Source organism: Melospiza melodia, chromosome Z (genome assembly GCF_035770615.1).
Source record: "Melospiza melodia melodia isolate bMelMel2 chromosome Z, bMelMel2.pri, whole genome shotgun sequence".
NCBI lineage: Eukaryota > Metazoa > Chordata > Aves > Passeriformes > Passerellidae > Melospiza > Melospiza melodia.
The window spans coordinates 67,238,179-67,259,623 of record NC_086226.1 but is presented as its reverse complement, the minus strand read 5'-3'; the positions used below and the strand labels follow the sequence as shown (position 1 = coordinate 67,259,623).

The following is a 21,445-nucleotide window of genomic DNA, read 5'->3' as shown; positions in this document are numbered from 1 at the left end:
TGTCAAGTTTGTTATGCAGCTTTTAACTCAAAAGACACTAGAAAATGCCCCACAGTTTCAAAATAAATTCCTTTAATTATTTGTTCTTTTGATTTAGCCCTGTTTTCATGGAGAATGGACTGTCATGGACTAAAGTGACCTACAGTCTTTCAGCTGCTTTGGTTATGATCCTCAGCAAAGTTTTATGTTTCTAGGCTGCCTGAAATTTGACAACAGTCAAATTGACAGTGTGTATAGTCACAGACAGCAGAGGTCCTGCCTGATGCTGTTTACCTTCTAAATAATTTAAGAAAAGTGAAAAAAGGAAAAAAAGAGAAAAAAGTTGTTGCATTTTCAGTGTGACTGTAAGGGAATGTAGAAGATGAGGACAATTTGATTCATGACAATTGGTAATGGTCATTCAGCCATTTGAGCTTGTGAATCTGAACAGGATCAGACTATCTGGGTTGTTAAGATCAGACTGGATTGTTAATAGGAGCAAGCTGGGATTTGCAGCCAGGAGAAGTCCAGAGGGAGACCTCTACAGCAGCCTTTCAGTGCTAATGGGAGCTGAAGGAAACCTAGAGAGGGACTTTTGACAGTGAAAATGGGGAATTGCTTTAATCTAAATAAAGGGTGTGTTAGAATAAAATAAAAATGGTCTTTGGTGAAAAAACCTGGAAGAAACAGAAATGTGTTAAATCTGGGAGGAAAATATAAAAACATGCTGAGTTCTTCCTGCTTTTGTCTCCCAAGTAAATCTTTGTGCTAGTCAGACTGAATTAGACCTGGCTGGCATTTGCTCTTCAATTCCAGCCACCCTAGAATCCGTGTGGATTGTTATCCCTTATTTCAGAAAAGACCAAGAAACAAAATGAACACTCTTAACCACTAAGCTCAAAGCCGAGTGTGAAGTTGTTTGTCCTGTTTATCTACTAAATCCTGTCAAGATGTCTCTTCCTTTTTACTTGCACTTCTCCAATTAGGAAAACCAGTGTAGCTAGAGTTGTCAGAAAATTCATAATGAATTTTAAAAAAGATTCTGCTGCTTCCCCCAGCTGTCCTTCGGTTACCAATGTAAGTTTATGTATTTATTTAGAGGGTAAATGACATCTGTCTGTGGTATCTGTACGCTCCTTCCTCAGGCTCCTTCATCCACTCTGTGCCCAGGCATGAAGTGCCAGGAGAGCTGGAAGTCTCCTATCCTCAAGTTCAACCACAAGATGCAGGGGTTTACTCTGCCAGATATATAGGAGGAAACCTTTTTACTTCTGCTTACACGAGGCTTATTGTAAGACGTAAGTTCTATTAATATGTGGTGATGATTAATAGTCAAAATTAATCTGAAATGAAACATATTGTTTCATTTTGTTTCATGCATATTGCCCAAATAAGGGCCAAAATATTTCTTGACATTTGCTGTTATCAGATTATGTCAGAAGAAAGTTTCGTACCAAGGGCCTTTGGTACAAGCTGATATTGATGCCAACAGCTGAGAGAAAAAACACACACCCCATCAGATTTAAGTTGAGCTCATCTTAGCTACTGCCAGGACAGTTAGCTCTTTTTTCAGCATCTCAGCTTTTCAAACACTACAAATTAATAAAAGAGGTAATTCTTCACTGAGTCTCCATGTTCTCCATGGTGGGTTATATCCATACCTCACTTATCCTAGGGTTCATCATCTTTAGTATACATTATTATAACTTAACAAACTACCTTAGTTTTAAATAGCTATTAAGGTTCACTTCCTACTGGATGAAAGAATGAGTTGGGATATTTTCCAACAAACATTTTACATACTTTGCTACTCAGCTGCTGTGTCCATCAGATATAAAGAAAATTATATTCTGTTAACTTGGACAGAAATATAAATTTGATGTGAAAAAATAGATAGCTGTTCAAATATCTTACATTGCATAGAAAATATTTGTGATGGTAATACACATTTATTCATGAATATCCACACAATAGTTCCAGGAGTTGTGAATAAATAAATGTAATGCCCCAAATTTGGATTTTGAAGCTACTGTTACCTTACTAACAACAATGGTCCAGTTGGCTGGCATGTAGGGTTCCATATAGCTTGCACTTTTATGTATTTTACTGTTTGCTCTGAAAAGAATATTACAATTTGAAGGGTTACTGAATAACAAGACAACGAATATGTGATTATATTTTTCCATAAAAGGATGTGAAGCTGAGAAATGGGGCCCTTCCTGTAGCTTCCACTGCCCTTCCTGCACAAACAATGGCATTTGTCATGAAGATACTGGGGAATGCATCTGTCCTCCAGGTTTTATGGGAAAAACATGTGAGAAAGGTAAGTTGATAATATTTTCAGGGATTGCTTATTAATTTGATGTCAGTAAAAGAAATTGGCATATTATTGAGGGAAGCATCATACGGAGTACCTGGTTTTATTCTTGAAAGCTGCAGCATTTACAGCTGGTGCTAGAGATAGGACAGAGTTGGGTGAGATGAATCCTGAATTCTGTTCTGGTTGTTCTTGCAGCTGTGATTTAATTTCTCTCTTTCTCTCTTCACCTAGTAGAGACTATTTTGCTAGGGATGATGAATGTTTCCAACACTTCTTGATCAATATGCACTTGGACAGTATGCTACCTAATATCTCCTAGGCTCCTTTTCTCACAAAAGGCTGGACCAGATGATCTTTGGAGGTCACTTCCAATCTGGGCTGTGCTATGACTCCCTTGAAATGCATGTGCTCAGTGCTGCTGACTAACTTAAATGCATATTGGTAGAGGACACCTTAAGGATACATGAGCACTAGGAAATATGCTAGAGATTCCTTGGCTGCTTCTGAAGAAGCTGCTAATGTGCTCACAGGATGCTTTGTCTCTGTAGGGACATCAACACAGTGTATATATTTTTGTGCAAATCTGTGTGTGTGGCAAGTAGTTTGGATTCTGGAAAAGTTAGAGTTGGCATCACAGTGTTTTGACTTCTCCAAGCATCATTTGGGTTCATTGCTAAATATGTATGCTTTTATTTGACTGAATTGCAGTGCTGAAAATACTAGAGCTAAGCTGTTGGAATAGTTGGCACTAAAGCACTCCAGCATAGCGCTGCTCTTATCATCGAAGCAAAACCTTGACATCAGCAGTTTTGTGTGCATTCACCACTAAGATATGTGTTTCATGGCATTGCTTGTTCATTTTACATTAGAGAGACTCATAAACACACTTTATTGCTGAATTTATGTCCCCATAGATCTAAAACAAGGGTACTTGGCTGACAGATCCTCACAGTGAGAAAATTGTTTCTGCTGCCTGTACTCGACTATTAGAACAGCTGTTGTTCAAGTTGCTGTGGTTGTTAATATATTTGAATGATCAAAGTGCTATTTTTAATTTGAATTCATGTTTTCTCTTGTCTAGTGCAGTATCATAAGAAGCACTAGCTCTTTCATGGACAATGCCATTGGGTTATTATTTCCTTCTCTCCCTTCAACAGCTTGCGGAGCCAACACTTTTGGCAAAACATGTGAAGAGACCTGTAAAGAAAATTATGGCTGCAGAAACTTTATGTTCTGTCTACCAGATCCATATGGTTGTTCTTGTGCCACAGGATGGATGGGACTGGAATGTGATAAAGGTATAGTGAAAAAAAAAAAGAATGGGAGGATCCTTAATGTTCTGCACACAGGAAATACAGAAGGAAACCAACAGAGAAGGGTAATAGATGATATATTTTACAGTCATGTTTAAAGTTTTTTTCTGTAATGAGACTGAAAAATACTGGAAGACATTTTCCATTTTCTAGCACTTTTGCACTAACTGCAACATATGTATTTGTAGAATGCAAACCTGGGTTTTATGGGTCGGATTGCAAACTCAAATGTAATTGCCACAATCGAGGAACATGCGACAGATTTAAGGGCTGCATCTGCTCCTTCGGATGGCATGGTCCACAATGTGAAAAAAAAGGTAAAGTAAGGTATTAAATGGTTGTTCCCAGTGTAACTAAAACAGATCTTAATGCTGGTACAACATTACCATTCCAGGCTGGTATTCTTGCTCCATCCACTACTTTCCAGGAGCACAGACACTTCTGCACAGCCTCATTGTAATACAGTATTTTTAAGCCTCTGACCTATATGTTGCATTTATCAGGATGACATCATTAGATTTTCAAGCTTTACTGCATAGGACTTGATTGATCTTAACATTAATCCTTGACAGAAGCTGCACATCCAGCTTTTTGTATAAACTCATGGTATTTTATCATAACCTACCTCTTGTTTGGCTGCATACATGCCTATACCACGAGCTTCATGACCTGAAAGTGATGACTGAGACACTAAGACAACACCAAAGTTTAAAACTTCTCTGTCTCTGTGGGAGAAAGTTAAATTTACAAAGCTGAACACACCTTGTCTCATTGGATTCAGACAAGGTATTCTATAAGATGCACTCAGCATTTATTATTTTAGCTAGATAAATAAAGTGACAAATTCACTGCTGATCTGTGAAACTTTTCAAGAACAAAACCAAATAGAGAAATAAGGCTCTGATCCAACCAGCCAAATTACACTGTTACAATCTGTCTGGTCTTACAAACAGTCAAAATAGAGAGCAAGGAGGTACTGTACACCCAGAACAAAATATGTGCATGATTTTGCCATGGCTAGACTGTTTGTGCTTAAAATGTGAACAACAAAGAGAGGAGAGGGATCAGAAAAAGAAAGACGAGTGAACACAGGGTTTGTTCCTTCTCACATTATATATAAAACGATGCAAAAACGTTGTCTTCGAGAAGCGTGATTCTTGCATATGCCCACATGAGGGAAGGCAGAACCAGACACCTACACTGCCTGCACACCTAAACCTGTCTTTTAAAATGTCTGTTAGAAGGGTGACATTATACTATATATCTTCTGTAGGTTCAGCAGATCTTTCGCCTCAGATAGTGAACTTACTAGATCCCGTGGAACTCAATTCTGGCGTCGAGTTCAAACCGTTTTGTATAGCAACAGGGATGCCGCTTCCTAAATCTGAAGAATTCAAACTCTTGAAGCAAGATGGAACTGTTCTGAGGGTAGGCTCCTGATCAATTGCTTTCTGCTATTTCTAATATTTATATTGACTTTCTCTGTAGTTAATGCCTACTATGATTTTCAAGCATAATATGAAATTTTGGTATTCTGGAGTACACCATGAACTTCTCGGCACATATGAAAATATGAAGTTGACCATTTTAGATGCTTTTTATAGATATCACTAAACTCAAAGCATCATTGGAATACTCCAAAATGCCCAAATTTTTCAGGTCCTGTACATCTTTTTGTTGTTTCAGCCTGATGAAATTTCCACCAGTAATCGTTCTGAAGCCATGTTTAGAATTAACCGAGTCCTGCCTGGTGATACAGGAACTTGGGTTTGCAGTGTGCAGACAGTAGCAGGAATGGCAGAGAAACCATTTCAAGTTACAGTCAAAGGTAAAAGCTTTCTTCAAGTGTCCTTGTCTCTCTAATATTAAGCACAGCTTTATACTTTAGCATGTCTGAGCTTTCTCTGCACTGCTGGAAAATGCCTGAATAAATATTTACAGTTAGAATATGAACAGAAATCCATTATAAGTAATATACTAATTATGTATATTGAAAGTATTCTTAGTGTGATGACAAGATTTAGAAGAACACCCAAGGTTTTTTTAAAATATCTTAACTATCAGCTTTAGTGCATAAAGCCCCATCTATTTTATGCGAGTTTTGAAGAGCATCTTTCATTTTCCTACAGATCTAGGAATAACGAGAGTCTTACTGATATAGGGAGCTAAAAGATTAGTTTAATACATGCATTCTTGTTCAGTTCCTCCTGTGCCACAGTATGCTCCGAGGCTGACAGACAGAGGACATAATTTTCTCATAATTGATATCAATGCTGAGTTACACAATGGAGATGGACCTGTTGTGTCAACAAAACTTCTGTACAAGCCAGCAAAACGTTATCAGTCCTGGATGTCTGTGGAAGGTAAGACGATATTCTTTAATTCCCTTAAAGACAAACTCCACCTACCAACTGAAACTTCATGTGTTTCTGTTCTTGATTAGCCTCAAAAGACTCTACAGTGCATAGAAATTTTGTGACTGGATGTGTGACTGTTTATCACTACACATAATGTTCATGTGGATGTGTTACACCAATGGTTGTTGAAAGTGTATATTCATTTCAGGAACAAAAGGTTTTCCCCTCCTTCCTTAGGATTAAGTGCACTCAGTATTGGGCCCAGCTGTTTTAAATGTCCATGTAAATGGAAGATTTTCAAAAGCAGTGGGCAGTATGGAGATATGCTGGGGCATCTACCATCTTGCATTGTGTTCATTGTATCCCTAGAGAGACTAATAACTTACCAAAATATTTATCAGTAATGGTATAGGCAAAATGAAACCTGCTTATGAGTTGGATGACCTCCTCCAGCTATGCTTTCAAATTTTTGTGCACAGCCTCAAATACTACAGGAAACATTCCAGGACCTTTAAGAACAGTTGTCACTACATCAGTATAACCCAAAATCTGGGTACAGAAAGGACATTGACTAAGCAATCAGTATTGTTTTGTCCTGAAAGAATGGCGGGTGAAGCAACCTTTGGATGGGGTTAGAGCTCAAATTAAAAACAGTTACATTATACTTCTAATTAGTTTATCTTACTGATTCAAGAACAACAACAAAAAAAGGAGTCTGTGTATCTTACCTTGTATTTTCCAAACATTTTCTTCCATAACATATTTCAACACAGGCCATGGCTTTACTTACTTTTAACTTTTATTGTCAGTAAAAGGCACAACTAAAAGACTGGACAATTTGGAACCCAAAACAGAGTATCAGTTCTGTGTTCAGCTAAGTCGGCAAGGGGAAGGTGGAGAAGGCCATCCTGGACCGCAGGCCAGCTTCACAACAGCTGCACTTGGTAAGGGATCACTGTGGTTTCTCACAAATGGGGTATTTCAGCTCTTTTTCTCTGCTGTCTGTTCCCTGATCTCTGTCATAACACTTTCACTTGAGCAAAGAAAGTTGCACTTGAAAACTTGTAGACTCTTTCAAAAGAATCTCAGGCAAAGGGATATTAAAAAAAAAAAAAAAAAAAAGGAAGGAAAAGAAAAAAACAAATCAAAAAACAGAGGTGAAGAAAACCAGAAAAAAGCAGAGCTATTATTTTCCCTGATTTAGAGATGAGGCATCTAAGAAAGGAAAAATTATATATTTTGGCTGGCTATGCAACAGAGCTGGATATACGAATCACTTTTTTGCAGTCCTTCCTCCTAGTGTTAGATCAATTTACTTTAAAACTGAAGATGTTTAACAAGCTGGACAGTTTTTAGTTAATTTAGGACAGATCCCAAACTAAACAAACTGAATACAGACCTACAGAATAAATGAGGATTGCACCAGGACCTATCTAGCATGACAACAACTGTTGGCTTCTCACATCTAAAAAGTGCATCTGCAACACCAGCTCATTGAAGATGCCATTTTATTGGCACATCATCTGTTGCTAAGATACTGTGGGACTATCAACACCTCTTAGATGTAACTTCAGCCAAATTATGTAGGATGGCTGAGAGAATTACCCTATGTCACCCCAAACTGGGGCAAGTGGTTGGGAATAACTGTACCCCTACTTTAGCTTAGATACCAGACATGAAATGTTGTTCCCTGTTTCACTGTGGCTTTTCCAAGGTCTTCCTCCACCAGAAGGTATCACTCTCTTTCCAAAAAGTATGACATCACTGAATTTATCATGGCATCCCTTAACACTGAGGACAGAGGATGATATTCGTGTTGAAGTGGAAAGGAAGAGCGTGAATGACAACGGTGACGAGAGCAGTGTTATTACTCAAGTGCCAGGAAATATGTCCACCTTGATCATTAAAGATCTTGAGCCTAGACAGCAATACATGTGCAGGGTACGGGTGAACACCAGGTCCCAAGGAGAATGGAGCAACTATCTATATGCATGGACTTTCAGTGACAGTAAGTGCTGATTCACATCCTTCTGTTTAATTCTTCATGTTTCCCCCAGTGATCAGACTAATTGTCACTTGATGACTACATTAAATGTAATCCTTTATTTTGGTAACGCTTAGTTCCTCATGATCACTTACGGTTGTTATTGCTATAATTTGGAAAGCTCAACATCCAAAAGAATTCTTCTGCTGGAAATTGTCAGGAACTACTAATGTGGGTTTCTTTTAAATGGAGAAAAACAAGCTTGAGAATCCACATGTTCATTTCAGTGCGACTAATGCTTCTGACACAAGTAGCATTTTTTCCTCCTCAGAATGATGAGCCATCAGAGTTCACTACTCCAAGCTCTTTTGTTACTCAATTCGGCTATGACCATACAGAAATAGTCAGCACTTAAAGAAGAGAAGATACAATGCAAGGTAAAACCCCTGTGAGCAAAGAGTAGTTAAGTGTGCTACACTGAAGACCGCCCTTGAACTCCCTGAGTGTGAGCACTGTGCTTTCACAACACCACAACAAACGCCCTATCTGAATGAAGTACCATCTGAACAGCTGTCCATCTGAATGGCAGAGAGGTGACACTGCCCTTACCACACACTGGAAAGGTGGGCTTCTTCCTCCTTAAAGGTCATGTAAGGAGGCCCTCACTGAAATCCTACATGTGTCAGTGGAAGTATAAATGGCTGTCATGGGACTCTCCATTTCCCTGAGCTCTGACACCAAACTGCACTACGAACCACATAAGGGTACTGTTTTCCAGGAGAAGGTACTTAGCTTAATATTCATGGTTGCATCTGCAAGTGTAGCACTCACCCCTGCTGGTGGTTTTCTGATTAGATTTTTGGAAGTGTTGGTATCAATTTCCTTTCTTTCTAACAGCCTGACAGGTAATTGCTCTCTGAAGCAGTGAAAGTACAAGACATGGGAATTACAAGGGAATGATGATACAGTAGAGAAGGATATCAATCCTTTTTGCATTAATCTGAAAGGAAATATGGTGTGCTTGCATACAGCTCAGAGGATGTGTATCTTCATCCAAGAGAGTATGTTGAATGCCGCTCCAACCTCTGCTGGAAGTATGGAATACTGCTACAAGGATGACAGCACATCATAAAATTATTGCATTCAGTTACCATAGCTCATCAACAAATTGTGCTTTGAACAGCAAAAGCACTGAGGAAAATGTTTTGTTCTCTGTGAAAAGGAGAAAGAGGTGGATGTACACGCCAATGCCTTGTGTGTTTTGTTTGTTCTCAGGAATACCTCCTGCACCGAACAACATCAGGTTTTCTAACACCACAGACACATCCTCAGTCATCTCTTGGACAGCTGCTGAGGGTCATTCCATCTCCTCCATCATCATCAGCTACAAAATTTATGGCAAGGCTGGGTACAACCACGTTGACATTATCATAAAGAACACCAGCATTACTCAATATCAGCTCAAGGGCCTCGAGCCAGACACTGTGTACCAGGTTCAGATTAATGCTCAGAACAACATTGGCTTGAGCAACCCGAACACATCATTTGAACTGAGGACCCTTCCAGAAACAAAAGGTTAGTTAATCCACCACACTGGATTTGCACAAACCAGGACTGGTTGTATAAACTAGTTAGCTAAGACATTATCATAATACTAATGTTTTAATCTGAGTTTTCTTTTGCTATTAATTCTGACACACAACACAGCACCACCAAAATTTAATTCTTATTTCACTGCGTGGTATTGATAAAGTGACAATATGCACCGTTTCTCTATATCCACTAAAAAGGGCCCAGTGACTCAAAAAATGAAGAGCTGCATACAGCAAGATCATTAGATCACTGAATGTGGCCTCATCTCTGCTTTGACTGAATTAAATAGAATATTTAGGTGCTTGTACACCTGGAATTCAGAGCATTCACTGTTTCTGACATTTTTGGAAAACAACAGGATGTATCCTTAGCTTTTTAAACAGTTTACAAGAGAGGAGTATTCAATTATACATGGCTAATGCATTGCTAAATTCAGAATAAGCTGAAAATGATGATGAATTTTTTGTCCTTCCTCAACAGCTCCATATGAATCAAAAGGAGGCAAAATGCTGCTTATTGCTATCCTTGGATCTGCAGGGATGACCTGTGTAACAATTCTCCTGGCCTTTCTCATCATGCTGCAGCTAAAGCGAGCCAACTTCCAGCGTCGAATGGCTCAGGCTTTCCAAAATGTAGTGGTGGGTTTCCAGCTTTCCTGTGTCAGTTTGGTTATTTACTTTAGCTCATCTTTTCCTGTGTTTTCTTCCAATTTCTTTTTCCTGGCTTTCCCAAACACTGTTTTCTCTTTGTTGTAAAGCTTCTCTACTAGTGACCTCAAAGCTAAAGCTAATAGGGCACAGTTGCAGGCTAGGAGGTAGAAAACTTGACTTGAAAAAATGTTTGCAGACCATTTGCTGTGCTCCCTCTTCTGCCTTGTCACACTTGTGTATAACAAGTACCAAGCCAGAAAGAATAGAGGAGCCTGTTCTGCCTCTATGAAATCATGCCTGATTTTGAAAACTACCGAATATTTAATGCTGCTTTTGAGCATCAGCAGCTGCTGATACATGCTCATCCATTTTCAACTTAGGAACAGTACACCAGGGATCTATCAATGGCAACATCACAGTTTTGGCTGTGAGGAAACTGCTGAAGATTTTAACATCACAAGGAGATATCTCTCTATAGACACATATTTCTTTGTATCCTGCCGCAGTCTCTAAATCACTCTACTTTCTGCTGCTTTTCTCTGCCTCCAGAGGGGAACCTGTGGAGCAGAATGAAGCTGACCCAAAGAGCTTCTTCATATCTAATTAGATTTTTTCAGAAACCTCACCCAATTCTATGATCAGACTGCAGGCCACACAGAATAGCTTTGTCTCCTAGTCCTAAAGCTTTTCCCACAGCAGTATTTCATGAGAATGTGTAACTGAAGAGGAGATGTCTCCTTAAGCATAGAGGAAGATAATTTCCTCTCTCTTTTTATTTTCTTGCTTCTTCTTGCATCACCTTTCCTGCTCAGCCTGACCAGCACAAGATTTAATTAAAACTTAATATGAGATTAAGCTTAAACCTGAAACTTATAACTATTTTGAGATCGGTTTTATCGCATTATTTTTGCCCATGTACTTCATCTTCAAAATTATTATAAACTGTTCAGGAGGCCCAGATCTAAAAGGATCAGTTTAGAAGCCTGATTAATTTTGTGGATCTGGGCAGAACTGCTTGTTGCAGGTAAAGTAGATGTAACTGTCTAATGTACTCAGTCTGCTGTATGTGTAAGAGATGGATTGAGATGGATTGAGGCGTGTGTGTCTGTGGAGATGAGTGAGCACAGGCATTTTGGAAATGCAATCAGGGCATTGCTCAGTGAAGTAGAAATCACAGTTAATGTCATTTTCTTAATTCCGTTGCAGAGGGAAGAGCCAGCTCTGCAGTTTAACTCAGGTACTCTCACTCTGAGTAGGAAAGCCAAAAACAGTCCAGATCCTACTATTTATCCAGTTCTTGAATGGAATGACATAAAATTTCAAGATGTGATTGGGGAAGGTAATTTTGGGCAAGTCCTGAAAGCACGCATTAAGAAAGATGGCTTACGCATGGATGCTGCAATAAAAAGGATGAAAGGTAGTAAAAACCAGGGATTCTGTGACTAAAGAGATTTCTTGATTGTGTATTTCAAATGTTTCTCTGTCATACAAAATGCTTAGCAGCCCTCTTTTAAAGCTAAAATAAATATTCAAAGTTGCTAATTAAATTGTATCAGGTGTCGCTAGGCCAAGATTTGTCAACAGCTGTATTTCTGACGGGTAAAGTTGGTTTCCGTTTCTCCTCAGTGGTTGATATGATTAACCATCATGTATTTTTCAATTCATGGACCAGTATGAGCTTCACGTGAGTTCATCTGCAAGGCAAGGTGCATTGGATAGACAGGAGCAGAGAGCATGTCTTGGGGCACAGCATTAGTTCACCTTGTTCACTATAGCTGTTCAGAGACAACTGCATCTAAGCATCTATATATGCACATACCATGGGCATCATTAAGTTTCTTTTTCTTCACTGGGCATGACATCTACATTCCAGACAGAGCTACAATGTGTACAATACTGCAAGAATGTACATGTTTTATTGTAATTCTCTGTGTCATTATCTAGGCAAATTGAAAAACACTTTTAAGTGTGATGATTAATTTAAAAATAGTCAATGTCTGCATACTGGCAGAAATAATCAACGGCACACATATGGAAGTATTTTTAAGCAGCTCCTTTTAATATTATCTGCTACAACATTTTACACTCTCAAGTAAGAATAATAGTGGTAGGGTGTGTTAAGATACTTCCTTTCTCTGCAGTAGCTTCTACAGACACTTGTTCCTCACAATTTTTTCTTCTAATTGAAAAATCCTATTTTTTTTCTGTAAACACTAATGTACCTTACAGTTTTTCTCTTTCTACGGAGTTGAAAAAGTAATAACCCAAGCAATGTGGAGTCCTCATAATTAAAAAAAATGCATTGTTATAAACTCAGTTACAACTAAAATGTAAATGTGTGCTTTTTTGATTTTCAGAGTATGCCTCAAAAGATGATCACAGAGATTTTGCTGGAGAACTTGAAGTTCTTTGTAAACTTGGTCATCATCCCAACATCATCAATCTTTTGGGAGCATGTGAGCATAGGGGTAAGATGCTATTGAATGCATGTACTTTAAAAATTAGTTTGAAAAAAGCCTCTCACAATATAGCCCACACAGTCCAGAGAAACACTAGCAGGCCTCTGTGCAACTTTTTTTAAAAAGTCAGATAAACTTATGTTTAGATCCACAAGCCCACTTTAATACTCCAGAAATTATGTTCAACACTAGCTCAAAATTCTCCTTTACTCCTAGAAATTAGCCTGTTTCACATTTCACTACAGTGTTTATTTTCTTTTTTCACTCAAGGTAGTGTAAATTGCCCAAGACTATTACTGACCATCTCTTACTTGGTGATATGCTCATTATCTGATGTTTTGTTAGGATATCTTTACCTTGCTATTGAATATGCTCCCCATGGAAATTTACTGGACTTCCTTCGGAAAAGCAGAGTACTAGAGACAGACCCAGCATTTGCTATTGCCAACAGTACTGCATCTACACTTTCCTCTCAGCAACTTCTGCATTTTGCAGCAGATGTTGCCAGAGGGATGGACTACTTGAGCCAGAAACAGGTCAGTCTTCAACTCTCTACCCACTGAAAGCATGGAAAATAGTTTTCCAGGGAATATGCCCTTTAATTACATTAATTTTTAATTTTAGCTTCTATAGCACACACTGAATGAGATTTATTTTGTTGTCTCTATTTAAACTTATCAAATACATCATGGGGAATCATGGGAGAGGCATTAAAACTTAAAACAACATGGTAGTTAACAGCTTTCATTTTCAGATAAAGTTTAAATGTTCTTGGTAGTGACATACTAAGCCAATTTCTTTATGTTCTTATTCCAAAGGGCTGAAATTTTCAATATAGCAGTAAATTAATACATGTAAAACTCAATTATACTGATTCCCTTATTTTATTACATTATTACATTATTACATTATTATTATTATTATTATTATTATTATTATTATTATTATTATTATTATTATTATTATTATTATTATTATTATTATTATTATTATTACAATTACTATTAGTGTTATCATTATCATCATCATTATTTTAGTTTATTCATCGAGATTTGGCAGCAAGAAACATCTTGGTTGGAGAAAATTATGTTGCAAAAATAGCTGACTTTGGCTTATCAAGAGGTCAGGAAGTTTACGTTAAGAAGACCATGGTAAGGATCAACATAAATTGATACAATCTGTTTTCTTAATTTTGCTTTCTTATTTCTTAATATGTGTTTCCATATGAAGAAAAATGCAAATTTATGGGTATTACAGAACCAATTTTTAAAATTTTATTAATTGCCATGTAAAATATGAATACTTATTAATATACACATAAATACATCTACTTGTAAATAAATCCTATACCATGTCTATAATATAAAATGTAATTTAAAATTATTTATATGAATATGAATGACAGTAAAATAGATGAGTCAAGCTGGTCTAATTCTATTGAACAAGGCCAAAATTAGCAAGAAGGTAACCAGACGTACAACAGGATGTGTCCAGAACTAGTGCTTGGAAGATCTAAAAGAAGATATGTAATAAGCATGATGTAGCTAAAGACCAGAAATAGCACTGTGTTGTCAAGGCAACACAATGGTCAGAGGCATCGTCTGAGGAATTATTTACATTTCACCTTGATGCTGATTGGATAATTCTTTTAATAAATTTCATGTGAACTGTTCCTTTGGGAAGCAAATCATATAATCATGGGATCATGGAATGATTTGTTAGGAAAGGTACCTTCAACACCATCTAGTTCCAACCTCACCTTTCACTACACTAGGTTACTCAAGCCCCATTCAACTTGGCCTTGAACAATCCCACATCCACAGCTTCTCTGGGAAACCTGTTGCAGTGTCTCACCACTCTCACAATGCAGAATTTCTTCTGTAAAACAGCTCAAGTTTAGTAAGTTTATTTACTTGATAAAGTTTACTTGCATAAAATCAGTTTTCACTGAGGCAACACAGAATGATTGTTGGCATATAAACTGCAATATTGCTATACCAGAAGTGAAAAATAAACTTTCATTAAATAATTTCTAGGGACGGCTTCCAGTGCGATGGATGGCAATTGAATCTTTGAATTACAGTGTTTACACCACAAATAGTGATGTGTAAGTATGTGTTCAAGTGGCATTAAAAAAAAAAATATTTTTCCATATGAAGGAAAGGTTGGTAACTAGCATGAGACATCCACTCTTAACTCAAAATACTCAGTAGTAATGTCACCATAAGTAAGCAATGGAAACAAAAAATAAAACCCATAACAAAAAAGTTACTTTTATTTCTTCCTCAGAGTGTGATCAAGTTCTGTGTTCACAAACTACTTGGATGTGCCCTGCTACTTCAGCTGTACTTCTTATTCAAAATTTGAGACCTGATGAATATTTGGAAAATCCAGAAGAAATTAGTATTTTATTTAGGAAACTAGAAATTGTATTTGGAAAAGAAATTCTGTAATTTCAGTATTTGCTGAAAGCTCACAATCTGATAAATGTCTTTGGTTGACTCAGAGTGAATTAATTTTGCCAATTTTCCTGTTTTCTGATTCTACAAGCCCCATCATTATACAAAACTTTATTAAAAAATACAGAAAAACATCACACTTCCCTGTGTTCCCTGAACACTAGCAAAACTACCTACCATTTAAAAATATTAATTCTTGTTGCACTTCATAATATCCCTCTGTTGCAGATGGTCATATGGTGTCCTCTTATGGGAAATTGTTAGTTTAGGTAAGTATCTGAATTTTGTACTGCACAAATAAACAATCTGCACCAAGGCAGCTCTATTCACTCAGTCTTTTAAAAAATATTGCTTCACAATAGATTTCTATTTTATTTCTGTTTTATTCTCCTACATTTTATTTAGGTTCAGTATGCTTGGAAATGCAATTGTCAAATTTTCAGTCCAGGTACCATTTTAAATAAGAAAGAATCATAATGACCATGTTTTCATTACACTGTAAAATCCAGGCCATACCTAAATATAAATTCCAGGATATCATATGATATATAGCCTTAGTACAACATGTTTTGAGTTTGGTGGGTGACTTTTCCTCAGCTTTCCTGCATTTCAAATCAAGACTTATATTTTAATCATATTGCAGGGTGGGGAAGTAATCACCTCCTACTCCAAATATTCATGAAGAAAAATTTTGAACATTAACCTTCAAATAAAATTTAGAGTTCATTTCTGCAGATACCTCTACCCATCATGACTGTGATACAGCCTTGCACCACTCAAAATCATTGTGCTACACCTCTCTGGTGATTTGCCCTGGAGATGTGCCCATGGTCTGCTGGCCACGAGAGGCTACTGAATGAGGTGCACATTGCCAACTGGACTTTGAATTTCTGATTTGTTCCTGGCTTTCCTTACTAAATGGGTTTGCACTAGATATGGATGCAGTGTGGAAAATTAAGTCTAAGCAACCAAATACCTACAGAAATGGGCAAAACCAGCTGACAGTAAGAGCTCCATGAGTCCATACCAGATCTTATTATGATACTAATGAAGGAATGACTTGCCCAGTGACATCAATGCCATTGAAAAAATATTTTGAATACTATCAGATCCTGGCCCTCAGATTGCAGAGAAAATTAGTCCAGCCACACAGATGAGAAAATTGACACTAAATTTTTCTTTTCTCCTCCATATTGTGCATCAAGCAGTAAGGAAGCATTACAATAAAAATGTAGATGCATAATACCTCCTAATTTTGGATTAATTTAGCTGTTACTATGTTAGTCATTTCAATTTCTACTATGAAATTAAACTTTTTTTTTAATTAAAAACTGCTTCCATTTATGACAATGGTTAAACTTTAGGTGGAACACCATATTGTGGAATGACATGTGCAGAATTATACGAAAAACTCCCTCAAGGGTACCGACTGGAAAAACCTCTCAACTGTGATGATGAAGTGTGAGTATTGCCTCACAAAAAAAACCAAAAAAGAAATAGAATAACAGCAACCTTAGATATAGAAGATAGAAGATTTCTACAAGAAACTGGCAAACAATTTTTTTTACTGGAAAATTTAAGAACTACATTAAAAATTTAAAAAGTGCACAAAACATAAAAACTACATTAAAAAATTTACAAGTGCACAAGTCCTTTTGTATACAACATACAATATTAATTTGCCATGAATACTTTCTCAGGCTCTCTGTTCCAGCCAGTTATCCTGTTCTTTACACAAAATACCAGGGTTTTAGCTCAAAGAGAGCTTTTTGATTACTCCAGAGTAAAAGAAAGTTCTTTTGTGACAGCAACCAACTATGGAAAATGTAACTTCAGCTATGTAGAAATCCATTTCCCTCTGAAAAGTGGAATGTGCACAATCTTTAAATTATCAAGTATTTGTAACTTTAACCTATGTAGCTAAATCATCAAATGCTGGTGTTGGATTTTTAAAGGTATGACCTAATGAGGCAGTGCTGGAAAGAAAAACCATATGAAAGACCATCATTTGCTCAGATACTGGTGTCACTGAACAGGATGTTAGAAGACAGGAAGGTAAGAATGAAACTCTATTTTATGTAAATATATATACTTAAAATGATATAAATAATTAGGCTAAGCATAATTTCAATATTATTTAGGGTTCTTGAGGTAATGCACCTCGCATGACATCTTCTCTGCTTATTTCCTTTCCAGACCTATGTGAATACTACGCTATATGAGAAATTTACTTATGCAGGCATTGATTGCTCTGCTGAAGAAGCTGCCTAAGATAGAAAAAAAAATCTTCGCTCATCATTGATGCATTACAGAAAACTAAAATTCAATCTGCTGGAGTCCAAAATGTGATGTGCTGTGTAGAACTGTGTATAGCTCTAACTATATATAATACAGCAATACTGTTTTACCACAGTTATGCATGTGTATATCACACAGTGATATACATCTCTGCCTTCACAGGCTGTAGAAGTGTATATATTGTCCAAAACAGGTATAGACTAAAGTAATGAAATCTGTTGTTTCATTCACAGGGTTTTCTTTTTTCGTAGATATATGTAGATATAATGTCTACATGCATATTGTAATGCATTAGCTATTGACATCTTAGAGGGTTTTTTATATTTTCCAAGAGCTACTATTAGCAAAGTGGTAACTTATTGCAGTATTCTATATACATTTCATTGTGTTTGAAACAAAAATGCTGGGCAGCTGCAGTGCAACAATGGAAGTTGTAATCCAGTGTGCTCAACAAGGATAATTAAGACAGACTCTTGTTCGAATGTAAAAGTCAGCTAGTAGAAGTAATCTAGTCAAAAGCTCTGTTGACACTCGTAAGATAAAAAGCATGCTATTGTTCTTTCATTGCCTAGCATGACTATCAGTTTTTGCCCATATGCCAAGTATACATATATTTTGAAGTGTTTAATGTTATCAGAGGCAGCCATACAGCAATATTCATGAAGCATAGTGTTGAGGAGCATACTACATATTGTAAAACACATTTTTACAACTCGCCTGGATATACATGAGACTTACTCAATTTGTATTTCATTTAATAATTTCAATGCATAATTATAAATTACTACCTGTTATATACAAGCAGGGCTTACTTACTTTTGTTTGTATTACCCTTTCATTCTGTCTGTAGTGTGGTATGGCCTCTTACAAAATATCATACTCAAATGCTTCAAAACAGTGGTATTTGTCCTGCCAGAAAGGTCTCAATCCTTAGGTAAGAAAAATAATGGCAGGCTTGGTTTGAACTTCTGGTGTCAAGCCAAGAACAAGGGTTTTGGTGGATTTACCCTACCCAAATTTCACATGGTAGCCAACTTCATGTTTTGCACATATGTCCCCCTCTTGCCCTTGAATTACCAGCTCACAACTGTCCATCAGACCACAATGATGTCCCAGTTGGGTGCAACAGGTCATCCCCTCAGACTTGGAGAAAGATGCTTGAGAGAGTGCAAGATTTCTCCTTGTGATTCTTTGTGGATGGGTATGTGATTGGTTACAAGGTGGGGGTATCACAGCAGAGTATAGAGAAACATTAATGACATACCAGACTGACTCAAATAGAATATTCCCTATTAAAAGGAAATAAGCCAACAAACAAGGGTGCTGAGATGACTCGAGTGGCCTTGAGATAGGCAGAACTTGCACTGTAAACCAGGTGCTAGATGTAAACTAGGAGTTTATTGTTGGGGATTAAAATAAGTTTACTTATAGAATATTAAAGACTATCTGTGTAGGTTTAAGTTTAATTGTAACTTGCTTTCACCTTAGAATGAGAGGGCCCTGCTCAAAACTTAATATAGGTGAACTTTAAATGAACTCATCATAATGGCTAAGCAGGGGAGAAAACAGAGAAAGACTGGTTATCTTCAGGTAAGGGCTGAGACCCTGGAGGGTCCCAAGACTGCCCCAAGCCGGAATACAAGAGCAGTTAATGCACACAAACCTCGTGGAGAATCCAATGAGGTGTCAGAAGACCCCAGACCATAAATCACCATAGGACTAAGAGGCTCATGCAGGGCACGTGACAAGTGCGTGAAGGTCGGGTGCACAGACTGTAAGGGTATAAAGGCCCAGGGATTTCTTTGGTCAGGGTCCCTCTCTGGTGGCACCCAGCTCAAACTGAAATAAACCAACTCTGCCTTAGAACCCAGGGTCTGATCTCTTCTTTCAAGTTTACACAGAGCAAACAGATTTACTGGACCAAAGCACAGCTCCAAAAAAAAAAAAAAAAAAAGAAACAAATTCCACCACATTTTTCAAAAGAGACTACTTAGCCAGAGGTTTTTGAAGCATGGGCATTGCAATTTGAAGTACATTCTTCCCAACCAGTGAGATGACTAAGAATGTACCTCCAAAGGTGTTTTCTAGACTTCCAGGCAAATGTGGCTAAAACCATCTGCTGGAAATGCTTCAATTTCTGTACAGAATATTTCAGAGGTACAAAGAGGTTCTCATCTCATACTCTCACATTTCTAACAAGCAGACACAAATCATTATTTTGTTACTTGATGTGAACATCTCCATCTGTGGCAAATTTTTACCTGGAACATTATATCACATAATTAAAGCATCAGAGTGTCATTCATCAACTCAATAGCTCTTAATACTGCCTGCATTTTAAGTGCTTAAATCTCACTGTAAATTGTCCTGAAGGACAATTAGGTCTCCTTATAAAAATTCTTCTTATATTCTTTTATATTGTAGCATGTAACAATTTTCTACATTTCTTCCCTGGACATATCTGTAGAGAACAGGCTGTAATGGATGGAAAGAAAGCAAGACAAAACAGTTTAAACAGAATGTGGAACTTAGTAAATGGTGGTGCCTGGAAACCACCCATTAAAAATGGACAAGCCCCATCAGAAATGGGAGAAGTGAGGCAGAGACTAGTTAGACAGGCTACAGGAAGGAGGGCTTAGGGAAACAGAAACCGCAGCTGTTCCAGTATTTGGAACCATAATTCCCTGTTGTCTCACTATTTATAAAAAGAAATTCCTCAGGATAAATGGCAACTTATCAAACCTGCTGAGCTGAGAGGCTGCTGTAATGAAGGCCAATTTAGCAGAATTACCTCACACAGAGATAGAGAGAGGGACCTAAAGCAATTTGACTTTGTGCCACTTAATCTCAAAGGTCACCACTCTCAGTTCACACAGATGGAGTAGACTTGTGTATTCCCTGTTTGCTGTGTTGATGCACACTTGGCTGGCATAGCTTTCCCTGGTGGGCAACAACAAGCAGGGACAGTTCACTCACAGTTGTGCAGCCCAGAGATCTGCAGGGCACCATCAGCACCCGGCTTCACAAGTGACTAGTTCTGCTGGGATGGAAACCAACCACCAAATCCTCACTGCAGCAGCAGCAGTGCCTGCATCTGATCCCCAGGTCTGGGGCAGGGCTGGACAAAGGACACACATGGCACATTGGCCCTGCAGAATGTGACTTTGGAAACAAGCACCTGCCACTGTCTCCTCTTGTTTGCTCTAGGGTCACACCAGCCTGAGGCACCGGGCAGCCCTCAGTGCCATATGGCACTGCAGATGACAGGCCCTGGCCTCTACCACCAAACAGAGGGGAGAATTCACTCTCCAGACCGACATTCCAGATGGAAAAGGTTGACATATGAGGCTCTCCTGCACATTAGCTGTGCCAGCTACAGAGCCCTGGGAAGCAGCCGCTGAGCACTGGGACAACAGAAGGCACAGAAAGAGGGACAAATCAATCAAGCACAGAGGCTTTTCATGATTACTGAGCCCCACAGAGCCCCCAAGAGTGGCACCACCCACCAGTCCTTATCTGATGACAAAGAGCTGGTCCAGCAGGTGCTGTCCCTCCTTGGCCAGGCAACACCCAGGCTCTTTGCTCTCCCCTCTCCTGTACTGGCAGCAGACATGCCCACCTTCTTTGGCTGCACTTGCAGAGCCTTGTATCTCTTAGCCATGGCCACCTGGGAAGGGGGAGCAGTCACGGGGGAGACATGCCATCTGCACTGGGCAGGAACCAAGGCCTCTGTGTGCACAGATGAAAACCTGTGTCTCCACAGGACATTTTGGCTGCCCACCTCCTCATTGCTTTTGGCTGGAGATGCAATTGTGCTTTCTTCCTCATCCACAAGTCCATGGCTGGAAAAAACTTGGCCAGTGGATGGCATTCCAAAAGCAGAGTAGGTTGGAACTGATAAAGGAAGGACACCATTCCCAATTCCAAGCCACACCAGAACAGCCACAGGAGACTGTTCTTCCAGGCTCTTCTGTCCATTTTTAAGAAAGAATGGGCAGTTCGGAAGTGAACATAAGGCACTATTCCCTGGGTG

General features: G+C 38.2%; 1 protein-coding gene across 2 annotated transcripts in view; it reads left to right on the top strand.

Annotated features, from left to right (window-relative positions):
• The window catches only part of TEK (TEK receptor tyrosine kinase), a 38,569-nt gene extending 19,291 nt beyond the window's left edge, over positions 1-19,278 (top strand). Inside the window, exons 4-23 of one of the 2 annotated variants that reach the window (XM_063179705.1) lie at positions 1,125-1,277; positions 2,171-2,302; positions 3,457-3,597; positions 3,801-3,929; positions 4,886-5,040; positions 5,299-5,440; positions 5,814-5,975; positions 6,779-6,913; positions 7,684-7,977; positions 9,229-9,528; positions 10,027-10,184; positions 11,403-11,613; positions 12,554-12,664; positions 13,001-13,191; positions 13,693-13,806; positions 14,692-14,762; positions 15,343-15,383; positions 16,479-16,575; positions 17,070-17,169; positions 17,311-19,278. In XM_063179705.1, the coding sequence (XP_063035775.1) occupies positions 1,125-1,277; positions 2,171-2,302; positions 3,457-3,597; positions 3,801-3,929; positions 4,886-5,040; positions 5,299-5,440; positions 5,814-5,975; positions 6,779-6,913; positions 7,684-7,977; positions 9,229-9,528; positions 10,027-10,184; positions 11,403-11,613; positions 12,554-12,664; positions 13,001-13,191; positions 13,693-13,806; positions 14,692-14,762; positions 15,343-15,383; positions 16,479-16,575; positions 17,070-17,169; positions 17,311-17,385 (2,912 nt within the window). In that variant the 3' untranslated portion in view covers positions 17,386-19,278. The remainder of the gene's footprint in view (positions 1-1,124; positions 1,278-2,170; positions 2,303-3,456; positions 3,598-3,800; positions 3,930-4,885; positions 5,041-5,298; positions 5,441-5,813; positions 5,976-6,778; positions 6,914-7,683; positions 7,978-9,228; positions 9,529-10,026; positions 10,185-11,402; positions 11,614-12,553; positions 12,665-13,000; positions 13,192-13,692; positions 13,807-14,691; positions 14,763-15,342; positions 15,384-16,478; positions 16,576-17,069; positions 17,170-17,310) is intronic. The other variant, XM_063179706.1, reaches the window with a different exon arrangement.
• Positions 19,279-21,445: the final 2,167 nt, after the last annotated feature.